The sequence below is a fragment of the Schistocerca serialis genome, chromosome 2 (genome assembly GCF_023864345.2).
Source record: "Schistocerca serialis cubense isolate TAMUIC-IGC-003099 chromosome 2, iqSchSeri2.2, whole genome shotgun sequence".
Lineage (NCBI taxonomy): Eukaryota > Metazoa > Arthropoda > Insecta > Orthoptera > Acrididae > Schistocerca > Schistocerca serialis.
This window is the reverse complement of record NC_064639.1, coordinates 799,967,048-799,985,261: the sequence shown is the minus strand read 5'-3', so window position 1 is coordinate 799,985,261 and position 18,214 is coordinate 799,967,048. Positions and strand designations below refer to the sequence as shown.

Below are 18,214 nucleotides of genomic sequence, written 5' to 3'. Positions count from 1 at the left end.
TAGTATTGTAGAGAATATGGGCAGGGTATCCAATTCCTTCACCATTTTTTCCCAATTCTTTTTTAATTGGTGAAACACATTCTGTTCGCTACGTCGATGAAGTCCTCCGAAGTTGCTATTGCTATTATCTGCACAAAAAAACGATTAATTTATCTAATTGAACTTGCAGTTGTCTTAAAGTTCTTGACAAAACTTCGCAGTTGTCTCCATGTTTCGTTATTCAGCAAAACAGACTTCAACAGCTTCTCTTGGATTCCGCCAGTTTCAGCAAAGTACTGAACAGTTAAAGGAAACATCTTTTCAGTCCTTTGGATCGATGCGTCGGTGCCCATGCCGTAAAATGAAACTTTTTGTATTGCATTCATTTATAATCGACGTAATATGCAATTTATAAAGGTTTTTTTACATTTGCTGCAGGTTCCACAATAAAGAAACTAATTGCAGCTGTTTTACGCATTCGGACACGGAATGTGGTGCCAGAATATTTTTAACAATCGCTGTAGCACTGGTCTTGGTTGTGGACAGCTTTGCGGCGACTTTGCAGTGAGGATATGTTGCGGCATTCAGTTTTACGATACAGTAAAGAGAGCTGAAGAATTGATGATGCTTGACAACTTTATGAGCTGATTTTGTTCTGCACCAGCAACGAGGAGTTCTTCCTGGGTATCTTCTTTAATCATGAATGTAGAAACAGGCTTTAATGTCGATGCTACCGCAGGTCTATTTGTATGATACTTCGTAGAAATGCGATGCCTCACATCTGCCTTACCTCTGTGAGTTACTGAGATGAAACTGCTACAAATCTCATCCAACGCTTCCTGATCAGTACGTACTTTCTTGACAAAAGACCAGTCTTTTGTGCAATCATCCGACAAGTGACAATTTCTCTTTCCATCCTTAGGTATTGTCGTAAGCTATGATAAGATAAGCTTATTAGACGATAGACAGTCGACAACAGCACTTTCGACATCGACGTACACGTCACTATGCATTTGACGCCATATACCCGCAGTAAAAACTTCAAACATCACTAACTTACGTTCGTATTACGTTGAGAAAGAATCGTTTATCAGATCGCTATTCAAATTCGAAATGCCCGGTTCTTCCGCGAGGCGCTAGGAAGCAGTTCCGGCCCCATACTACTGGAGAAGTCTGGTATTTTCTTGAATGATGGCGCTAGATATAGAAGGTGCTTGCATGGTACATACAGTATACGCAACATGCAACGCCATTTGTGAGACGACCTTGTCAACATAAACATTTTGATATAAATGGAACCAACCGAGACTACATTTACATGTTGCGCTATTAGTCGCGCAGGATACGGCGGTCGATGAACAGTGACGAGTTTTCGTACAAAGAGTTGGGCGAGTTCATTCGTCTGTTCAGAAGGGGAGGCCGACAAGCTTTTTCCACCTTTCGGCTCGGCGGCGATGTCGGAATCGACGTGCACGCCCTGCAATCTTTCTCAAACGATTTTACAGAACCTGTTGGTTAAAAAAACCTTTTTTGCTTTACTTGTAGCTTTAGATGTCACATTCATTATGATGCGTCCATCATTTCGTTAATGATCATAGTTATTGAGATATTTACGTGGAAGCAAGACACTGCGTGAAATTCGAAAAAGTTTGCAAAGAAAAATAGGAGTCGGTATGATTTTGCTGCATATGAAATTTAGCTAACAAACTGAATTTTTCTTTAGGCTTGGTTGGAGGTCTCTATCTGCTATCAATCTTGAGAAAATTGATCTGATGTAACGCACTCATTTGCGATCGCACTGCGCCAGCGATAAAGCAACACAATTCCTCACATTTCATAAACGGTTTGAGATATCGAAATGAGATTTTGGCAAATGATAGCACACAAGGAGGAGAGTATTTTTCCATACAGTTATTTTGCAAAACTTCATTATCTGCCGTGTTATTCCACTAACTACACACTCTTCTGATGAAAGAATGGAATTTTTAAGGGTCGTCGATAGCTGGTGAAATAAGAAATGTTATGGGTTTTGGAACACCACAAGTGAAGTCATTCTTTTTTTTTTTTACCAAGTATGTGCTTTTTCATAAGATGTTAATGTAACCTTACGTTTCGTCAATTCCTCACTTAGTAAACCACAATTTCAGAAGTCTCTCGCAACCTCGTCTGTCCAACATGTTAGTGAGGTGAGGGTGTGTAAATTCTGCTGAGTTTTGGCAAAAGCAGAAAATTTTAACATATCAACAAGAGAAATGTCGAGGTTTTACTCAAAATTCCCCATTCATGACTCTTCTCTGAAAGTTACGAGTGGTTAACAAACCAGACGAAAATAAATCGCCGCATTTTCGGCGGAATTAATTTTTCAGTACTAACCACGGTCACCATGCAAGTGTGGGCGTGAAGAGGCCCCGTTTAATATTTACCAAAAATGTGCAGTTTAGAACGGTACTTCCCCCGCAGCACTTGGCATTTCCCCTACAGCGCTCTGAGCGACCCCCCAACACTGCCGCTCTCCCCACGCTTCACCAGCTGACAGCGCGTCCAGCCGCCAAAGTATTTTGCGTGCTCTATGACAGATGGCGTTACTTCAGTACTTGAGCCAAGGTTGTAAGAGTATTTTACAAAATCGGGACAAAATTAGGTCTTGTCAGGATGTCGGGACAAGAAGGTCCATAATGGTGACGATCTCGATACATCGGGATGTATGGCGACCCTAACTGAAAGCTTTTTGCTTTCCATATTTTGAGGGGTGGTAGTAATGGACCAAAACAAGAAAAAAAGTCCAATAAACATGGACTCTAAAACAATTATTGTTGACTTATATTAACAAACATATTTTCTGAAGAGATAATGATGTGTAAGTAGATACCTGAATATGTCGCTGGCCACTGTGCCGAGCGGTTCTAGGCGCTTCAGTCCGGAACCGCGCTGCTGCTACGGTCGCAAGTTCGAATCCTGCCTCAGGCATGGATGTGTGGGATGTCCTTACGTTAGTTAGGTTTAAGTAGTTCTAAGCCTAGGGGAGTGATGACCTCGGATGTTAAATCCCATAGTGCTTAGAGCCATTTGAACTATTTTGAAAATGTCTTTTAGCACACTATTAGCTGTATCAATACACTTTCTTTAATGTGGAGTACCATGGGGGAGGGGTAGAGGTTACGTTATGACCACCACAAAAAAAATCAAAAAGTGCGGATTTCGTTAATCTTTGTTGACTTTTACACACAAGATGGTTTTTTAAAGAGATATTGATGTGTGAGGAAAGTCCTGAAACTGAATATATTGAATATGACATTCACTGAGGGAAGTGATTTTTAGTACTAAGAGTTGAATTTTTGGGTTAAGTTTACATGAGCAATTTAGAACATGTTTGGCATGTAGTAGAAGAATTCATTAAAAACAATGAATATTCATTTCGAAAGTAACTGACCAGATTATAATATTTTCAAGACGCGGGCATAACCCCCCCCCCCCCTCCCCTCCCTTGGTGTAGCAAGTATGGAGAGTTATGAGCGTTTCTTCATCTTCACATCCGTAAAACACACCTGTTGTACTGAACAGCTCATAGCTTTTAAGGTATGCGTTATAGAGCCCATATTTGCTGGACATTTCGTTCTTGTTTTGGTTCATACTAGTGTCTCCCAAGACAGGGAAGGGAAAGACCTCGCAGTATATGAGATGTTTTTCACAGCATTGAAGATCAGATGCTGTTAGCTCTTAAGGTACGCATTTTAGAGCCCCTTTTACCGTTTTCTTAATGTTTTGGGTCATACTAGCACCTCTAAAAGTTTGTCAGTGGAGTTCTGGTTCACAATGAAGGCTATGTTGCATTCATACCCTGTTAAATAATCTTGGCCCTCACAGTATACAGAAAAATGGAAGATTATAGAATAATAATTACATGTTAGTGTACTGTACCGTTACATGGGCCAGATAAACGAGATTCCACTGTTGTATACATATTGTAATAGTGTTAATATTGAATCACTAGGGATGTCTGGTTAGATGTAAGAGACTACCTGAAGGTCATAATCTTGGTAGGTAAAATGAATGCATAAATACGTAAATATTCCTAAAAAGAGAGGAAGTTCTACTTTGTAATCTATAAACATTAGTTTTTGAAACTGGCTTGTTTAAATTTTCTCAGCTACATACGATGCTGCAGTGCCTATATTGTTAAGAACGAGGCAATGTTCCTTCCGACATGCATGCATACATATCCAACGGAATAGGCACTGTAGTGGCTACAGGTGTTATGAAATACATGAAGTGTATACACAGTTGCGAATACAAAAAAACATCAGCTGTATAAGAGAATGAGGACAATATTTGCTAGACTGGGACTGGAACCTGAATTCGCCACTTTACGTGAGTTGTCGTCTTAACTACATATATACACGGATGACACAGCACCAGACTCAAACTCCCAGTCCCCAGCTCGTGGTCGTGCGGCAGCGTTCTCGCTTCCCACGCCCGGGTTCAGGGATTTTCTCTGCCTCGTGATGACTCGGTGTTGTGTGCTGGGCTTAGGTTAGTGAGGTTTAAGTAGTTCTAAGTTCTAGGGGACTGATGACCATAAATGTTAAGTCCCATAGTGCTCAGAACCATTTGAACCATTTTTTTCAAACTCCCATATGATATCATTCCTGCAACACCACCTGTACTCGTGCACACACATGCATCCGTGTCCGAGGGAACATGGCATCGTTCTTCTTAACAACACAGGCACTGCAATATTTATCTGCTGATGCCAGCAGCAACTTTCAATTAAAATTCTGAAGAGATACTGATGTGTAAGTAGGAACTTGAAAATGTCTTTTAGCACACTCTTAGCAGTATCAATACACTTTCTTTAATGTGGAGTACCATGCATAATTTGTGTAGAAGTACAGAGTGTGATGCAGGAATGGTGACGTATGGAAGGTTGGGTCTGGCTGTGAGTCGTGCACGGAAAGCCAAAGCTGTTAAGGTGACTGATCGCACAAAGCGGAAAACCGTGTTCGAGTCCCAGTGTGGCACAGATTTTCACTGTCGTCATTTCCTTATACAGCTGACGGTCGTTCCCATTCGCAACTGCGAATACATTTCGTGTATTTCTCAGCTACGGTTGGCGAGAGCGAGTGAGGAGGGCACACAGGCAGAAGCGGAGGGAGAGGCAGGCAAGGCGACTGGCTACCTGAAGGCGAAGACGCCGGCGATGGCGACGAGCGCAGCGAGCGCGGCCAGGGCCAGCAGCAGCCGCCAGTGGGCGCGCGGCGCGCAGCGTTCCCCGCGGAAGCCGCAGGCCGGCTCGGCGCGCGGCTGCCGCCCGCCCACCCACCGGATGGGCCGGCTCTCGTCCAAGTACCGGAACTCCTGCAACAGCCGCCCAATCTGGCCTGCAAATGCTCGCAAAAAAAAACCATTGCACATCAAAGATTTGTTACTTACGATGCTGTACAAACATGTGAACATAACCGTACAGAGTATTACGATTTTCAGTTAAAAACTGATAATAGTTTATTTTCCCTCGAGAAGCTGGGCAGTGCGGCTTGCAGAGCTCCTGCACAGACCGTAGCATGAGCTACACTGAAGCGCCGAAGAAATTAGTGTGGGCATTTGTATTCAAATACAGAGATACGCCGGCCGATGTGGCCGTGCAGTTCTAGGCGCTTCAGTCTGGAACCGCGTGACCGCTACGGTCGCAGGTTCGAATCCTACCTCGGGAATGGATGTGTGTGATGTCCTTAGGTTAGTTAGGTTTAAGTAGTTCTAAGTTCTAGGGGACTGATGACCACAGATGTTAAGTCCCATAGTGCTCAGAGCCATTTGAACCAATTTGAACAGAGATACGTAAACAGCCAGAATAAGGAGCTACAGTTGGCATCGCCTATAGAAGACAACAAGTGTCTAGCGCAGTTGCGTTGACCGGTTCACCACTTGGTGTAAGCAGTGGCTGCTCAAGGTCAATACCTCCAAAACCCAGGCGATCATTGTAGGCAAAACCACCCCTTCCTTTCGTCTCCTCGATTTCTATCTCACTATCTACGGACGTCCTATCAACGTCACCCCCATCCTCAAGTACCTTGGCGTCACCCTTGACCGTCGCCTCTCCTGGACCCCCCATCTCTGGATAATCCAAGCCAAGGCACACTCCCGACTCCACCTCCTCAAGCTCCTTTTTGGCCGCACATGGACTCAAATGGCTCTGAGCACTATGGGACTTAACATCTGAGGTCATCAGTCCCCTAGAACTTAGAACTACTTAAACCTAACTAACCTAAGGACATCACACACATCCATGACCAAGGCAGGATTCGAACCTGCGACCGTAGCGATCGCGCGGCTCCAGGCTGTAGCACCTAGAACCGCTCGGCCACTCTGGCCAGCGGCCATACATGGGGTCTGGACCCTTGCACTGTCCTCCACAGCTATAAATCCCTCATCTGCCCTATCCTCTGCTATGCCCATCCTACCGGGACGCCGCCCCTCCTACCTTTTACAAATCCTGGAATGGATGCACTCCGCCTCGCCTATCGCATCCTCCTCCCTTCCCACATGCGGATCCTCTACGATCTAATTCCGTTCCCACACCTCCTCCTTTTCCTCGAACGGATCCTTTACACCTCCCAAAAACTTACTCCCCTTCACCCGCTTTTCTGTCCCATACTTTCCCACCGCCATCCGCTGCCGCTCCTGTACTCCCATATCCCACCCGCTCTCCATCTCTCCACACTCCATACCCTTGCCCAAGGTGGCTTCCGCCAACTCCCCCTGCCTGAAGATGCCCTCAACCCCTCCATCTACCCCTCCTACCAACTTTCATCCTCCCCTTTCTCCCCCCGTGTTTTTCCCTCCAGGGCACCACCTTTTCCCTTCTCTCCCGCCTCTTTTCTTCCTTCCCTCCCCTCCCCCCTCCCCCAGGCTTCCACACACCCCCTACCCTCTCCCCTCCCCCTCCCTTCTCCTCTCCCACTAGCATCAACACCCTCCCCCTCTCCCTCCTACCCACATGTCTTCCCCTTGGCAGGTCCCCAGCTTTGTGGGTGAACAGTGTGTCTTCGTGCACTGGAGATCGTCCCCGCAGTGCTCGTGTTAATCGTCCCGTCAGTGCATCAGTGTCTCTTTCGTCCGAGCTCTTCCGTTTACGTGTGGCATTCTGTCTTCTCCGTTGTGTGCAGTTTTGAACGTTTTTTTCTTTTTTTATCAGAGCAGTGCGTCAGTGAACATCTTCGTTTGTTTTCTTATGCTTGTCTCCCGTTTTCGCCCTCCATGTATGTTTGTTTTTCTGTATTCCTGTTGTACCGTATGTCTTTTCTATGGTCGAAGAGCGGCATAAATAGGCCGCTGTCGGTCTACCTTGTTTGTAAGGTATCAAAATGACAAAAAAAAAAAAAAAAACACAGCGCAGTTGTTAGATCGGCTACTGCTGCCACAATGGCAGGTTATCGAGATTTCAGTGAGTTTGAACGTGGAGTTACAGTGGGCGCATGAGCGATGGGAACAGCATCTCCGAGGTAGGGATGAAGCGGGGATTTTTCCATACGACCATTTCGCGAGTGTACCGTGAATATCAGGAACCGGTAAAACATTAAATCTCCGACATCGCTGCGGCTGGAGAAAGATCCTGCAAGAACGGGACTAGTGACGACTGAAGATTCAACGTGACGGAAGTACAACCTTTCAGCAAATTGCTGCAGATTTCAACGCTGGGCCATCGACAGGTGTCAGCGGTCGAACCATTCAACGAAACATCATCGATATCGACTTTCGGAGCCGAAGACCCACTCGTGTACCCTTGCTGACTGCATGACACAAAGCTTTAAGCCTCGCCTTGGCCCGTCGATACGGACATTGGACTGTTGATGACTGGAAGCATGTTGTCTGGTCGGACCAGTCTCGCTTCAAATTGTATCGAGCGGATGGACGTGTACGGTTATGGAGACAACCTCATGAATCCATGGACCCTGCATGTCGGCAGGGGACTGTTGGAGTGATATGGAACCCCTGATACGTCTAGATACGACTCTGACAGGTGGAACGTCACATAAGTATCCTGTCTGATGACTTGCATTCATTCATGTCCACTGTGAATTCTGACGGACCTGGGCAAACCCAGCAGGACAATGCGACACCTCACACGCCCAGAAATGCTACAGAGAGGCTCCAGGAACATTCTTCAGAGTTTAAACACTTCTGGTGGTCAGCAAACTCCCCAGACATGAACATTGTTGAGCATATCTGGGATGCCTTTCAACGTGCTGTTCAGAAGAGGTCTCCATCCCCTCGTACTTTTGCGGGTTTATGGACAGCCCTGCAGGATTCATGGTGTCAGTTCCCTCCAGCACTACTTCAGACCTTAGTCGAGTCCATGTCGCTTCGTGTTGCGGTACTTCTGCGTCCTCGCAGGGGCCCTACACTATATTAGACAGGTGTTCCAGTTTCTTCGGCTCTTCAGTGTATATCAATGAGTAAACCGCCTTTGCCACAATCTAAAGGCGTGTGTCCACAAACACGGAAACTTCAGCGAGTCGCTTGCAGAAGTTTCAAGTTGACGTGGGAACACTCCCAGCAAGTCGCCTTCCGCAAGTTTTATCAACAGAAGTAGCTTTTGCAAGTTTCTTGCGTCTTGCTGCAACTACTTGTCGAAGTTTCCAGTCGCTGGAAGTTTTTCTAAATCTCGCAGAAGTATTGTACATTTAATATAGGTACGAAAATGCAGCGCCGGACAGGAGAGTGGGACAAAGTGAGATGCGCCAAAACCAATGTACCATTGCAACCCTAAACATATGAGACGGCCACCATAGCTAAGGAAGTGCGAAATTAATTTACTGATTTTTTTTTCACCGCTAGGAAGATTAGAATGGCAGTAGAGATGTCTTTAAATTTTTGCAGATTTTTTCCGTTAACATAAACACAAACCCATTATATTTGCAATAAAAGTAATAAATACGGTTTGGAAAAATTGAATTTGCCGTAATTAAAAATCTGTCCCTTGGTGATACAGCTTGCCGCATTTTTGTATCCTGTTTTCGAATACTTCATTGTACGATAGACAAGATGTTTCAGAACTAGCATATAATAATTTAAGTAAGTTTTTAAGATGAGCGAATTCCTCTGATTTTATTTCATTCAACTTTCTTGGTAACTTAACTAAGTACGCCTCTCTATCCATTTCTGTACTCGAATATTTCAATTTTTTCTTAATTTTGTTTTTCGAAACGGTTTTTCTTCAATAATAAAAATTAATAACATTAATGCAACAATAGTGACAGTTGCTCTGTTTTTAATCACGACCCCATATATTTCCACTTGCCTATCTCTGCCAGTACCCTGTTATTATAATTAAAGTGCAGTTTCTCCCAGAAGTCCAGTGTGGGCTGTAATAATCGTATGGCAGAGAAACGTGGTAGATATTCTAATATGTTCATGGGAAGCCGATTTACGCTGTAAAACAATTAGTTACAGTTTTGGCTACCAGGTGCAAATCTGCCGCTGTGAATGCAAGGAAGATGTATAAAATGTTTCAAAATGTAATGGATTAGGAACGGAATGCGGACAGACAACGTCAAAAAAGTGAGAAAACCATAATGTTGATTTTATATCAACTACAGCTTACACAGTTTGTTCAGTATAAGCACCAGAGTCATCGACGATATGCTTTACAGTGTCAGATTTGCACCTGGTGGTTAAAACTGGAACTAATTGTTTTCAGCGCATATCGTTTCCGCATTAACGTATTAACATGTCTACAAAGTTTCACTCTCATACGATAGTTACAGTCCACACTGGACCTCCTTGAATAGATGCACTTTGCAATGAGGTGTCAAAAGTTACGGGGCAGCGATCTGCACATATGCAGATGACGGTAGTATTGCGTACACAATGTATAAAAGGGCAGTGCATTGGCAGAGATGTCATTTTTACTCAGGTTTTTCATGTGAAAAGGTTTCCGACGTGATTATGGCCGCACGACGTGAATTAACAGACTTTGAACACAGGGCAGTGCAGTGGCCGAATGCCATTATTTACCGACCGAGAGCAGTGGCATTTGCGTAGAGCTGCCAGTGTTAACAGACAAACAAGTTTGCGAAAAGTAACCGCAGAAATCAATGTGGGATGTACGACGAACGTGTCCGTTAGGACTGTGCGGCAGAATTTGGAGTTCACTGGCTGTAGCAGCACGCGACCGACGCGAGTGCCTTTACCAACAGCACGACATCGCCTACGGCGTCTCTCCTGAGCCCGTGACAATATCGGTTGGACTCTCGACGATTGGAAAACCTTGGCCTTGTTGGATGAGTCCCAATTTCAGTTGGTAAGTGTTGATGATAGGGCTCGAGTATGGCGCAGGCCCCAAGAAGCCATGGATTCAAGTTGTCAACAAGACACTGCGCAGGCTGGTGGTGGCTCCATAATTGTATGGGCTGTGTCTACATGGAATGGACTGAGTCTCTGGTCCAACTGAACTGATAGCTGACTGAAAATGGCTTTGTTCGGTTACTTCGAGACCTTCTGCAGTTATTCATGGAGTTCGCGTTCCAAAACAATGATGGAATTCTTATGCGTGGCATGCGCCATGTCACCGGATCAAAATTGTTCGCGATTGGTTTGAAGACCATTCTGGACAATCTGCGTACATGATTTGGCACCCCGATAGCCCGATGTGAGTCCCATCGAACATTTATGGGCGCAATCGAGAAGTCAATTCGTGCTCAAAATCTCGCACTGGCAACACTTTCGCTCTAGAGGCAGCGTGGCTCAGTATTTCTGCAGTGGACTTCCAACGACTTGTTGACTCCGTACCACGTTGACTTGCTATCTTATGCCAAGCAAAAGGAGATCCGACGCGATATTAGGAATTATCCCCCTTTGCCTAATTGTAACCACCAGATACTTGCAGCAAGTTCCTGAAATCAACTTGTCGAAGCGACTTGTAGAAGTAAACTTGGGAAAATTTTTGTTCTAATTTTAACACCTCAGCAAGTGCTTGCAGGTCTTGCTCCGGAAGCTACTTGCCAGTTGACACACGCATTTATGGTCACTTCTTCAGTCGCCGCCTTCGTGTCACCCAAACAAACTTCTAAGCCTCAGCTAATGCTACTTGCATATTCTGATTTTTGGTGTACATCGCAGTGTGCTCAAGCGAACGAACATTCTCTCCTGTGTAAAAGATAGGCGAGCGATAGCCAAAGGCATTTGGTCTTGTACAGTTCGCATTTACAGGTGCTCGCTCTTGTCCCTCTGGTGAATCATCAAACGAAGTTCGCGTGTCTCCGATTCGGTACTACTTTGGTGTCAACAGCAGTGAGAGCGTTCGTTTTCGCAGTCTGCTTTTCGTTGTGTGTGATCTACTTTTGTTATTGAACGTGAACTGTGTGACCGATGCAGTAGTCAAAAGAACGTACTGTTGCTAATAGAGGAATATACTGAATGGTCGCAAACAGTTTGAAAAGCTTGTAAGGGCGTTGAAAGGTAGGATGTGCTAAGAAATAATTGACTAATCAGAAAAAATTGATACGTTGGACCGTTTCCGAGATAATTAGCATTGAAGCGAGCCAATCGGGCCGTCGCGCGTGCAAATTCAAGTAGTCCGCCAGATTAATGTTAGTTGTCCTCATAACGTAGATGTTAGCACACGAGACTGCTCAGCCTTTGGCTAGCATTCGATTCTTACTACAGCCTCATGTCCAATTTTTATATCGCTCCTTTATTTGGTTTTGGGCAGCCAAATGAAGAACACGTTTGGCGACACCGACTCTGGAAGTCAGCTTGAATTTGCGCGTAACGGGCTGATTGGCTAACTTCATTGCGCAACTTATCGATTTTTTTTCTGAAGTTAATAGTTTTTCAGCACAACCTACGTTGCAATACCCTTATAAGCTTTTCAGACTATTTTTAACCATCCTGAAGATACCATGGGAGGAGGGGGGTAATCAAAAATTTAACTATCGACACGAAAAAAACAGGTTACTTAATCAATTTTTTTTTATTATTTTGCAGGTACATTACATCTCATTATGTGAGATAAGTTTACCAGGGTGCGTAACCCAAGAAATTCAAAGTATTGGAAGATACAAAGTAAACATTATGACACTAATTGCCACTCAGCTGAGAAATACCGCTGTCGCACGGAGAACATGGGAGTCAAAGGCAAAATTTCAATCTCCAGTCTATATCCTTCACGTAATAAGGGAATACAAGAGCGCGAAAACTAATTATAAAATGATTTCAGAATGAGCAACAAAAAGCTTACGTGATGGAGACAGAAATTCGTCGAGTGATCTCCAGTCACTTTCAATCCATATGTGTTCAGTATGGACTCACCCCACGGATAAAATAAATGAATGGCTGAAGACAGAAGAGAGGCGACACACAATAGCGCCACAGAAAAAAACTGAAACTTATTTGTTCCATTCACCATCACAGAATTCAAAATATTCATGTCAGCACCGGTCTACAATTCACGAGCATGAATGGCACGCTGGTGGAGCTGTACAAGAAATATTGACATGTAATATGAAAAAGGCTTACTGAAATTCATACTGAACTTGTAACAAGACAAAATTCATCCGCAGTTTATGCAGAATACCCAACAGACACACACTGTCAGGAGAAAAACTGTCGACTTGTCGCGCATCTAATTGTGAACCACACACCTTACTGTGAGGGCGTTTTGAAAAGTTCTCGGAACGGAATGGAAAAAAGAAAAAAAATCAGTTTTGGGAAGAGATGGAAGTCTGACGGAGCCATATCAGGTGAATAAGGTGGGTGTGGCAACAATGAATACCTTTCTTCGCGTAATTTTGCTATGGCGACGACACGTGTGTGCGGGCGCGCATTGTCTTGATGGAGGATGACTTTCTTCCTTGCTAAACCTGACCTTTTTCGCATACCTTTTGTTACAATTTGTCCAGGAAGTTAGCATAGTATTCTCCAGTAATTGTTTGCCCAGTGGGGAGATAATCTACAAACAGAATCCCCTTCGCACGCCAGAACACTGATGCCACGACCTTTCCCGCCAAAGGAATTGTCTTTGCTTTCTTTTCTGGCGACGAATAAGCATCTTTCCGATAAGTCAATTCTCATGAGTCTTTGATCCAGCGTCAAGAATCGTGGCAACCATCTTGCAGATAATTTTTTCATTTCTAAATCTTCAGTTAAAATGTGATATTCCCTTTCAGATAACATCTGGCAAGTGCGAGCACTTTCACGCACTTTCAACGGGCGATCCTCCATGACCATTTTGTACACTTTTGCAATGATTTCTGGAGTAGTGACAATCACTGCGCGGATGATTATCTAAGCTCTCCCGTCCAAATTTAAATTCATTTGTCCACTTGGCAACAGTTGAATATGAAGGAGCAGAGTCCTCCAGTATATTCTGGAAATCGGCTTGCATGTCCTTTTCTTACATACCTTTCTTTACGAAGTACTTAATCGCTGCTCGAATCTCGATTTTTTCCATCTTCGCAAATCACTACGCGGGAACAACAGAGCCACGTCACCGCCTCAGCTCTCCTCTTCCAAGAGCACTGACGTGGCACGTGTTTTAGGCAACAGTCCAATGAATATTACGTGAACAACTCGTTGCTCAAGCCCTGTCCTCTCGTGGTGATTCCGAATACTTTTCAAACCACCCTCGTAAATAACATTCTGTGAAATGTCACATTTAATGTACTGTGTTCCTTTGAAGTCAGTGCGATAACAAGTCGGTTGATATCATGGGCGTATACAGAAGGCGGTTGGAGGAGCACGTCTGAAGGTTCAAAACCCACCCGAAATGTTGGCAATCCTAAAAAGAAGTGATCTCAAAATCGATTGCAACGTAATTACGTGTTTTCAAACTGCGGCTATTACCGGCGTGGCGTACTGTGCGAGGGGAATACGGCAGCGAGGAGTCAGCACTGGCGACAATATTGACACCAATACGTGGACTAAGTCTCAAAGAAATGCGATTTGTCTGGAGTCATAGAAAGTCCAGGTAGCACTGTCCGCGAGAGAAGTTTTGTTCGCACGGCAGCAGCTTAGAACTACCGTCGCCATCGCGCTTCCTGGACACTGTTGTTATTAGTGTGATAAAATTTCTTAAAATGTTGTTTTAGGTAATGTTATGTAGGAGAGAGGAACGGCTACTGTGTGCAACAAGAAAATCTCTCTGTTTTTTACCGTTTGCTTTTCTAGTTTTACATAATACATACAATATCAAACAACTGACCAGTTTGTGGCAAAATTGTATAACAAAGAAGTTGTAGAGCAACAAAGTGGGTTTTCAAAAAGTCTAAGAAAGTGGCGAAAAGCCTATCTGGTAAATAATTATCGCCATTTATCAATTTTATAGAAATCGCATACGTCAGGTTCAAAATGGTTCAAATGGCTCTGAGCACTATGGGACTTAACATCTTAGGTCACCAGTCCCCTAGAACTTAGAACTACTTAAACCTAACTAACCTAAGCACATCACACACATCCATGCCCGAGGCAGGATTCGAATCTGCGACCATAGCAGTCACGCGGTTCCGGACTGAAGCGCGTAGAACCGCACGGCCACCTCGGCCGGCCATACATCAGGATAATAGTTCAGGAAACAATGAATCAAAAGGTTTTTTGTTTACATGGGTACTGGTTATGCTTATTATTAATTCTGTCAATATGGACGTTCACATTGTTAAACACAAACTAGATAAAAGAAATGTCTTGAGAGTGTCTACTGCTTTTCGCACACTGCCCACTTCAAACTGTCTGATATCATCACAGTGTTAATTCAAAAGCCGATAGCACATCTACAAGATCTCTTGACTCAGATTTTTATATACCATTTTCTCATGACTTAGTTGTGTGTTTGCAACAACGGAACTCGGTCTTGCAGCTGAAATAGCAGAATGTGAAAGACAGTTGATTGTCGTCTTTTGCTTTGAACAGCTTTTCTTTTTGGGACAAACGGTCCATCTACATCTACATGGATACTCTGCAAACCGCATTTAAGTGCCTGGCAGAGGGTTCATTGAACCACCTTCACAATTCTCTGTTATTCCAATCTCGTATAGCGTGCGGAAAGAACGAACACCTATATCTTTCCGTACGACCTCTGACTTCCCTTATTTTATCATGGTGATCATTTCTCCCTATGTAGGCAGGTGTCAACAAAATATTTTCGCATTCGGAGGAGAATCTTGGTGATTGTAATTTCGTGAGAAGATTCTTCTGCAACGAAAAACGCTTTTGTTTTGATGATGTCCACCACAAATCCTGTATCATTTCAGTGACATTCTCTCCCCTATTTCACGATAGTACAAAACGTGCTGCCCTTCCTTGTAGTTTTTCAATGTACTCCGTCAATCCTATTTGGTAAGGATCCCACCACACCGCGCAGCAGTATTTTAAAAGAGGACGGACAAGGAGTAATTTCAGTGGATCTGGAAGTCACTTTCAGCTTTATCCAAGAACGTATTGCCTGGAAGAAGATATATCACCACTTCATAAACTCATGATCCAGTGTGCTCCAGACTTGTTGGTATTTGATTCTGTTCTCTTACAACGTATCAAATAAGATGGAACAGCCTGTGTTTCAAAAGCGTATCACAGTTTTCTTGTGCTGATTTATTTTTCCAACGAATGACAAACCTTGACAGAACTATTAGAACACCAGATTTTGTTTTCTCACGATGTTCGGGAAGTATCCATTGTAATGGTTCTTAATGTATTACGAGTGCAAGTTCTCATTCATCGTCATTTGCTTCCGAATCGTCACAAACGAAATATCTCATTATCTTTTTATCTCCCAACGCTACTTTGGATTGCAACATCAGATTTCAGAAACATTTTTGCGCAATTAACATGGTATCTACCTTCAACAAAAAGATCATCTTGGATGTGCCCTTCTAGAAATTTTACTTGAGTGCCCCAGTCATTATTCCGTTTTGTCGCTATTTCCATTATCGATTTTGAAAACGCCTTAGCAATGTCACGAACAACATTTAAAAAATTGGTTTCTTCTCCATGTTTTTCACACAAGCCTCTGATGCGTTTTCCCCACAAAATAATCATTTTGTTGTGAGACAAAAGTTTTTAACTGACAATCGATGAATGTGGGATTCATTTTCCACTGCACACATTCTAGCATAATGATTCTTCTAATAGAATTTTTTGCACTTGTCATGAAAACCAACAACAGTACAGTTCACCAAAACAACATGTTAACCTCCTTTCTGGTCTTAATCCTCTCAAGAAACGTTTGTATGCATTTTTCCCTCACCACAAATAAAAAATTCAGACGTCATGCTGACTGACACTGACGAACGTAACTAAATAGTGGTCAGTTGACGACTGGTGCCTACTCTACAGCCAAATTTTTTTAGCAGTGGACATTAAAAGACTCGGCAGAACGTACACGTTTTCGAAAGCGGAGCAACAAAATCCAGAGAATGTTTTCAGTGGTACATAAATGAAAGAACAATATTAAATATTGGAAACAACCATGAACGTAAAGTGTAAAAATCGAGTGTCAATAGCCATACGATTTTCATAAAACTAATAAGTGGGTACATTTACTAACCAACTGTGCTTTTCGACACTTTCTTTGACTTACTAAAAATGCGTCTGAATGCTTCACTACTTTTGTTCTAGATTTGTTTCGTCAAATTGGCGAATTCTCAGATATTGCACGTTTTATGGCGACGAAACGAGTGTTTATCGAAAGGTGAAAAACTAGCGTTTTCTGATGTAATGCGGAAGACGTAGAAGTAACAAAGTTTCGCGAAAGCGATTTATACATACGTTCACAGTCATGTGTGGTGCTTATTTATAGTGATAAGGATGAAATTAAATTAATCCTATTCTAATGCAATATTTGAGTAGACTGCTGAGGTTGGTAGAGACCTCAAACAGAACGCAAAGGGCTCGCCGACATCCGACTTCTGTCGACAAGTACTGATCAGAAAAAGGAGGTGAAACTGACAAGAAAGCTGTAGTTGAAATCAGTCGGCCTATGTGTCGATAAAAAACGGTAAACTTCGTGCAGTAGCCGGCTATTGCCAGTCTTAGAGATCTATCATTGTTAAAACATAGTTAATTTAATTTCCTATCAGTTACAATTAATAGGCACCACGTTTAAAGACAAACGTTTCTATTCTGTGCTTTCACGAAACCTTAGAAGTTTCGTCTGTTATTTCTACAACAGCACTGAGAGAGATGGCGCAGTGCCTAATGCACTAAACTAGCATTATGGTGACCCGAGTTCAGATACATAGTGTCATCCAGATTTGGATTTTCCGTATACCCCTGTTCACTCTAGGCCAGGGGCCTCCAGACTTTTTAGTCCGCGGGCCACACTGACTCCTCACGAAGTGATAAGGGCCAACATATTCCTAGTGGGATTAAAGCACACTAGCACTCCATGATCACCGTAATGTAAGGCTAAAGGAAAGAGGGAATCGCAAAAATCTAAGATTATTGGAATAGCTAGCACTGAAACGAACTACGATTTTTAATTAATTACATACTTTTGATTGGTGGACGTGCTGTTGTTGTTGTGGTCTTCAGTCCTGAGACTGGTTTGATGCAGCTCTCCATGCTACTCTATCCTGTGCAAGCTTCTTCATCTCCCAGTACCTACTGCAACCTACATCCTTCTGAATCTGCTTGGTGTATTCATCTCTTGGTCTCCCTCTACGATTTTTACCCTCCACACTGCCCTCCAATACTAAATTGGTGATCCCATGATGCCTCAGAACATGTCCTACCAATCGATCCCTTCTTCTAGTCAAGTTGTGCCACAAACTCCTCTTCTACCCAATCCTATTCAATACCTCCTCATTAGTTATGTGATCTACCCATCTAATCTTCAGCATTCTTCTGTAGCACCACATTTCGAAAGCTTCTATTCTCTTCTTGTCCAAACTATTTATCGTCCATGTTTCACTTCCATACATGGCTACACTCCATACAAAAACTTTCAGAAGCGACTTCCTGACACTTAAATCTATACTCGATGTTAACAAATTTCTCTTCTTCAGAAACGCTTTCCTTCCCATTGCCAGTCTACATTTTATATCCTCTCTACTTCGTCCATCATCAGTTATTTTGCTCCCCAAATAGAAAAACTCCTTTACTACTTTAAGTGTCTCATTTCCTAATCTAATTCCCTCAGCATCACCCGACTTAATTCGACTACATTCCATTATCCTCGTTTTGCTTTTGTTGATGTTTATCTTATATCCTCCTTTCAAGACACTGTCCATTCCGTTCAACTGCTCTT

General features: G+C 43.2%; 1 protein-coding gene across 1 annotated transcript in view; it reads right to left on the bottom strand.

Annotated features, from left to right (window-relative positions):
- LOC126456431 (guanylate cyclase 32E-like) overlaps positions 1–18,214 on the bottom strand; it is a 566,897-nt gene that overhangs the window by 294,019 nt on the left and 254,664 nt on the right. The window contains exon 11 of the mRNA XM_050092180.1: positions 5,156–5,334. Within this exon, the coding sequence (XP_049948137.1) occupies positions 5,156–5,334 (179 nt within the window). The remainder of the gene's footprint in view (positions 1–5,155; positions 5,335–18,214) is intronic.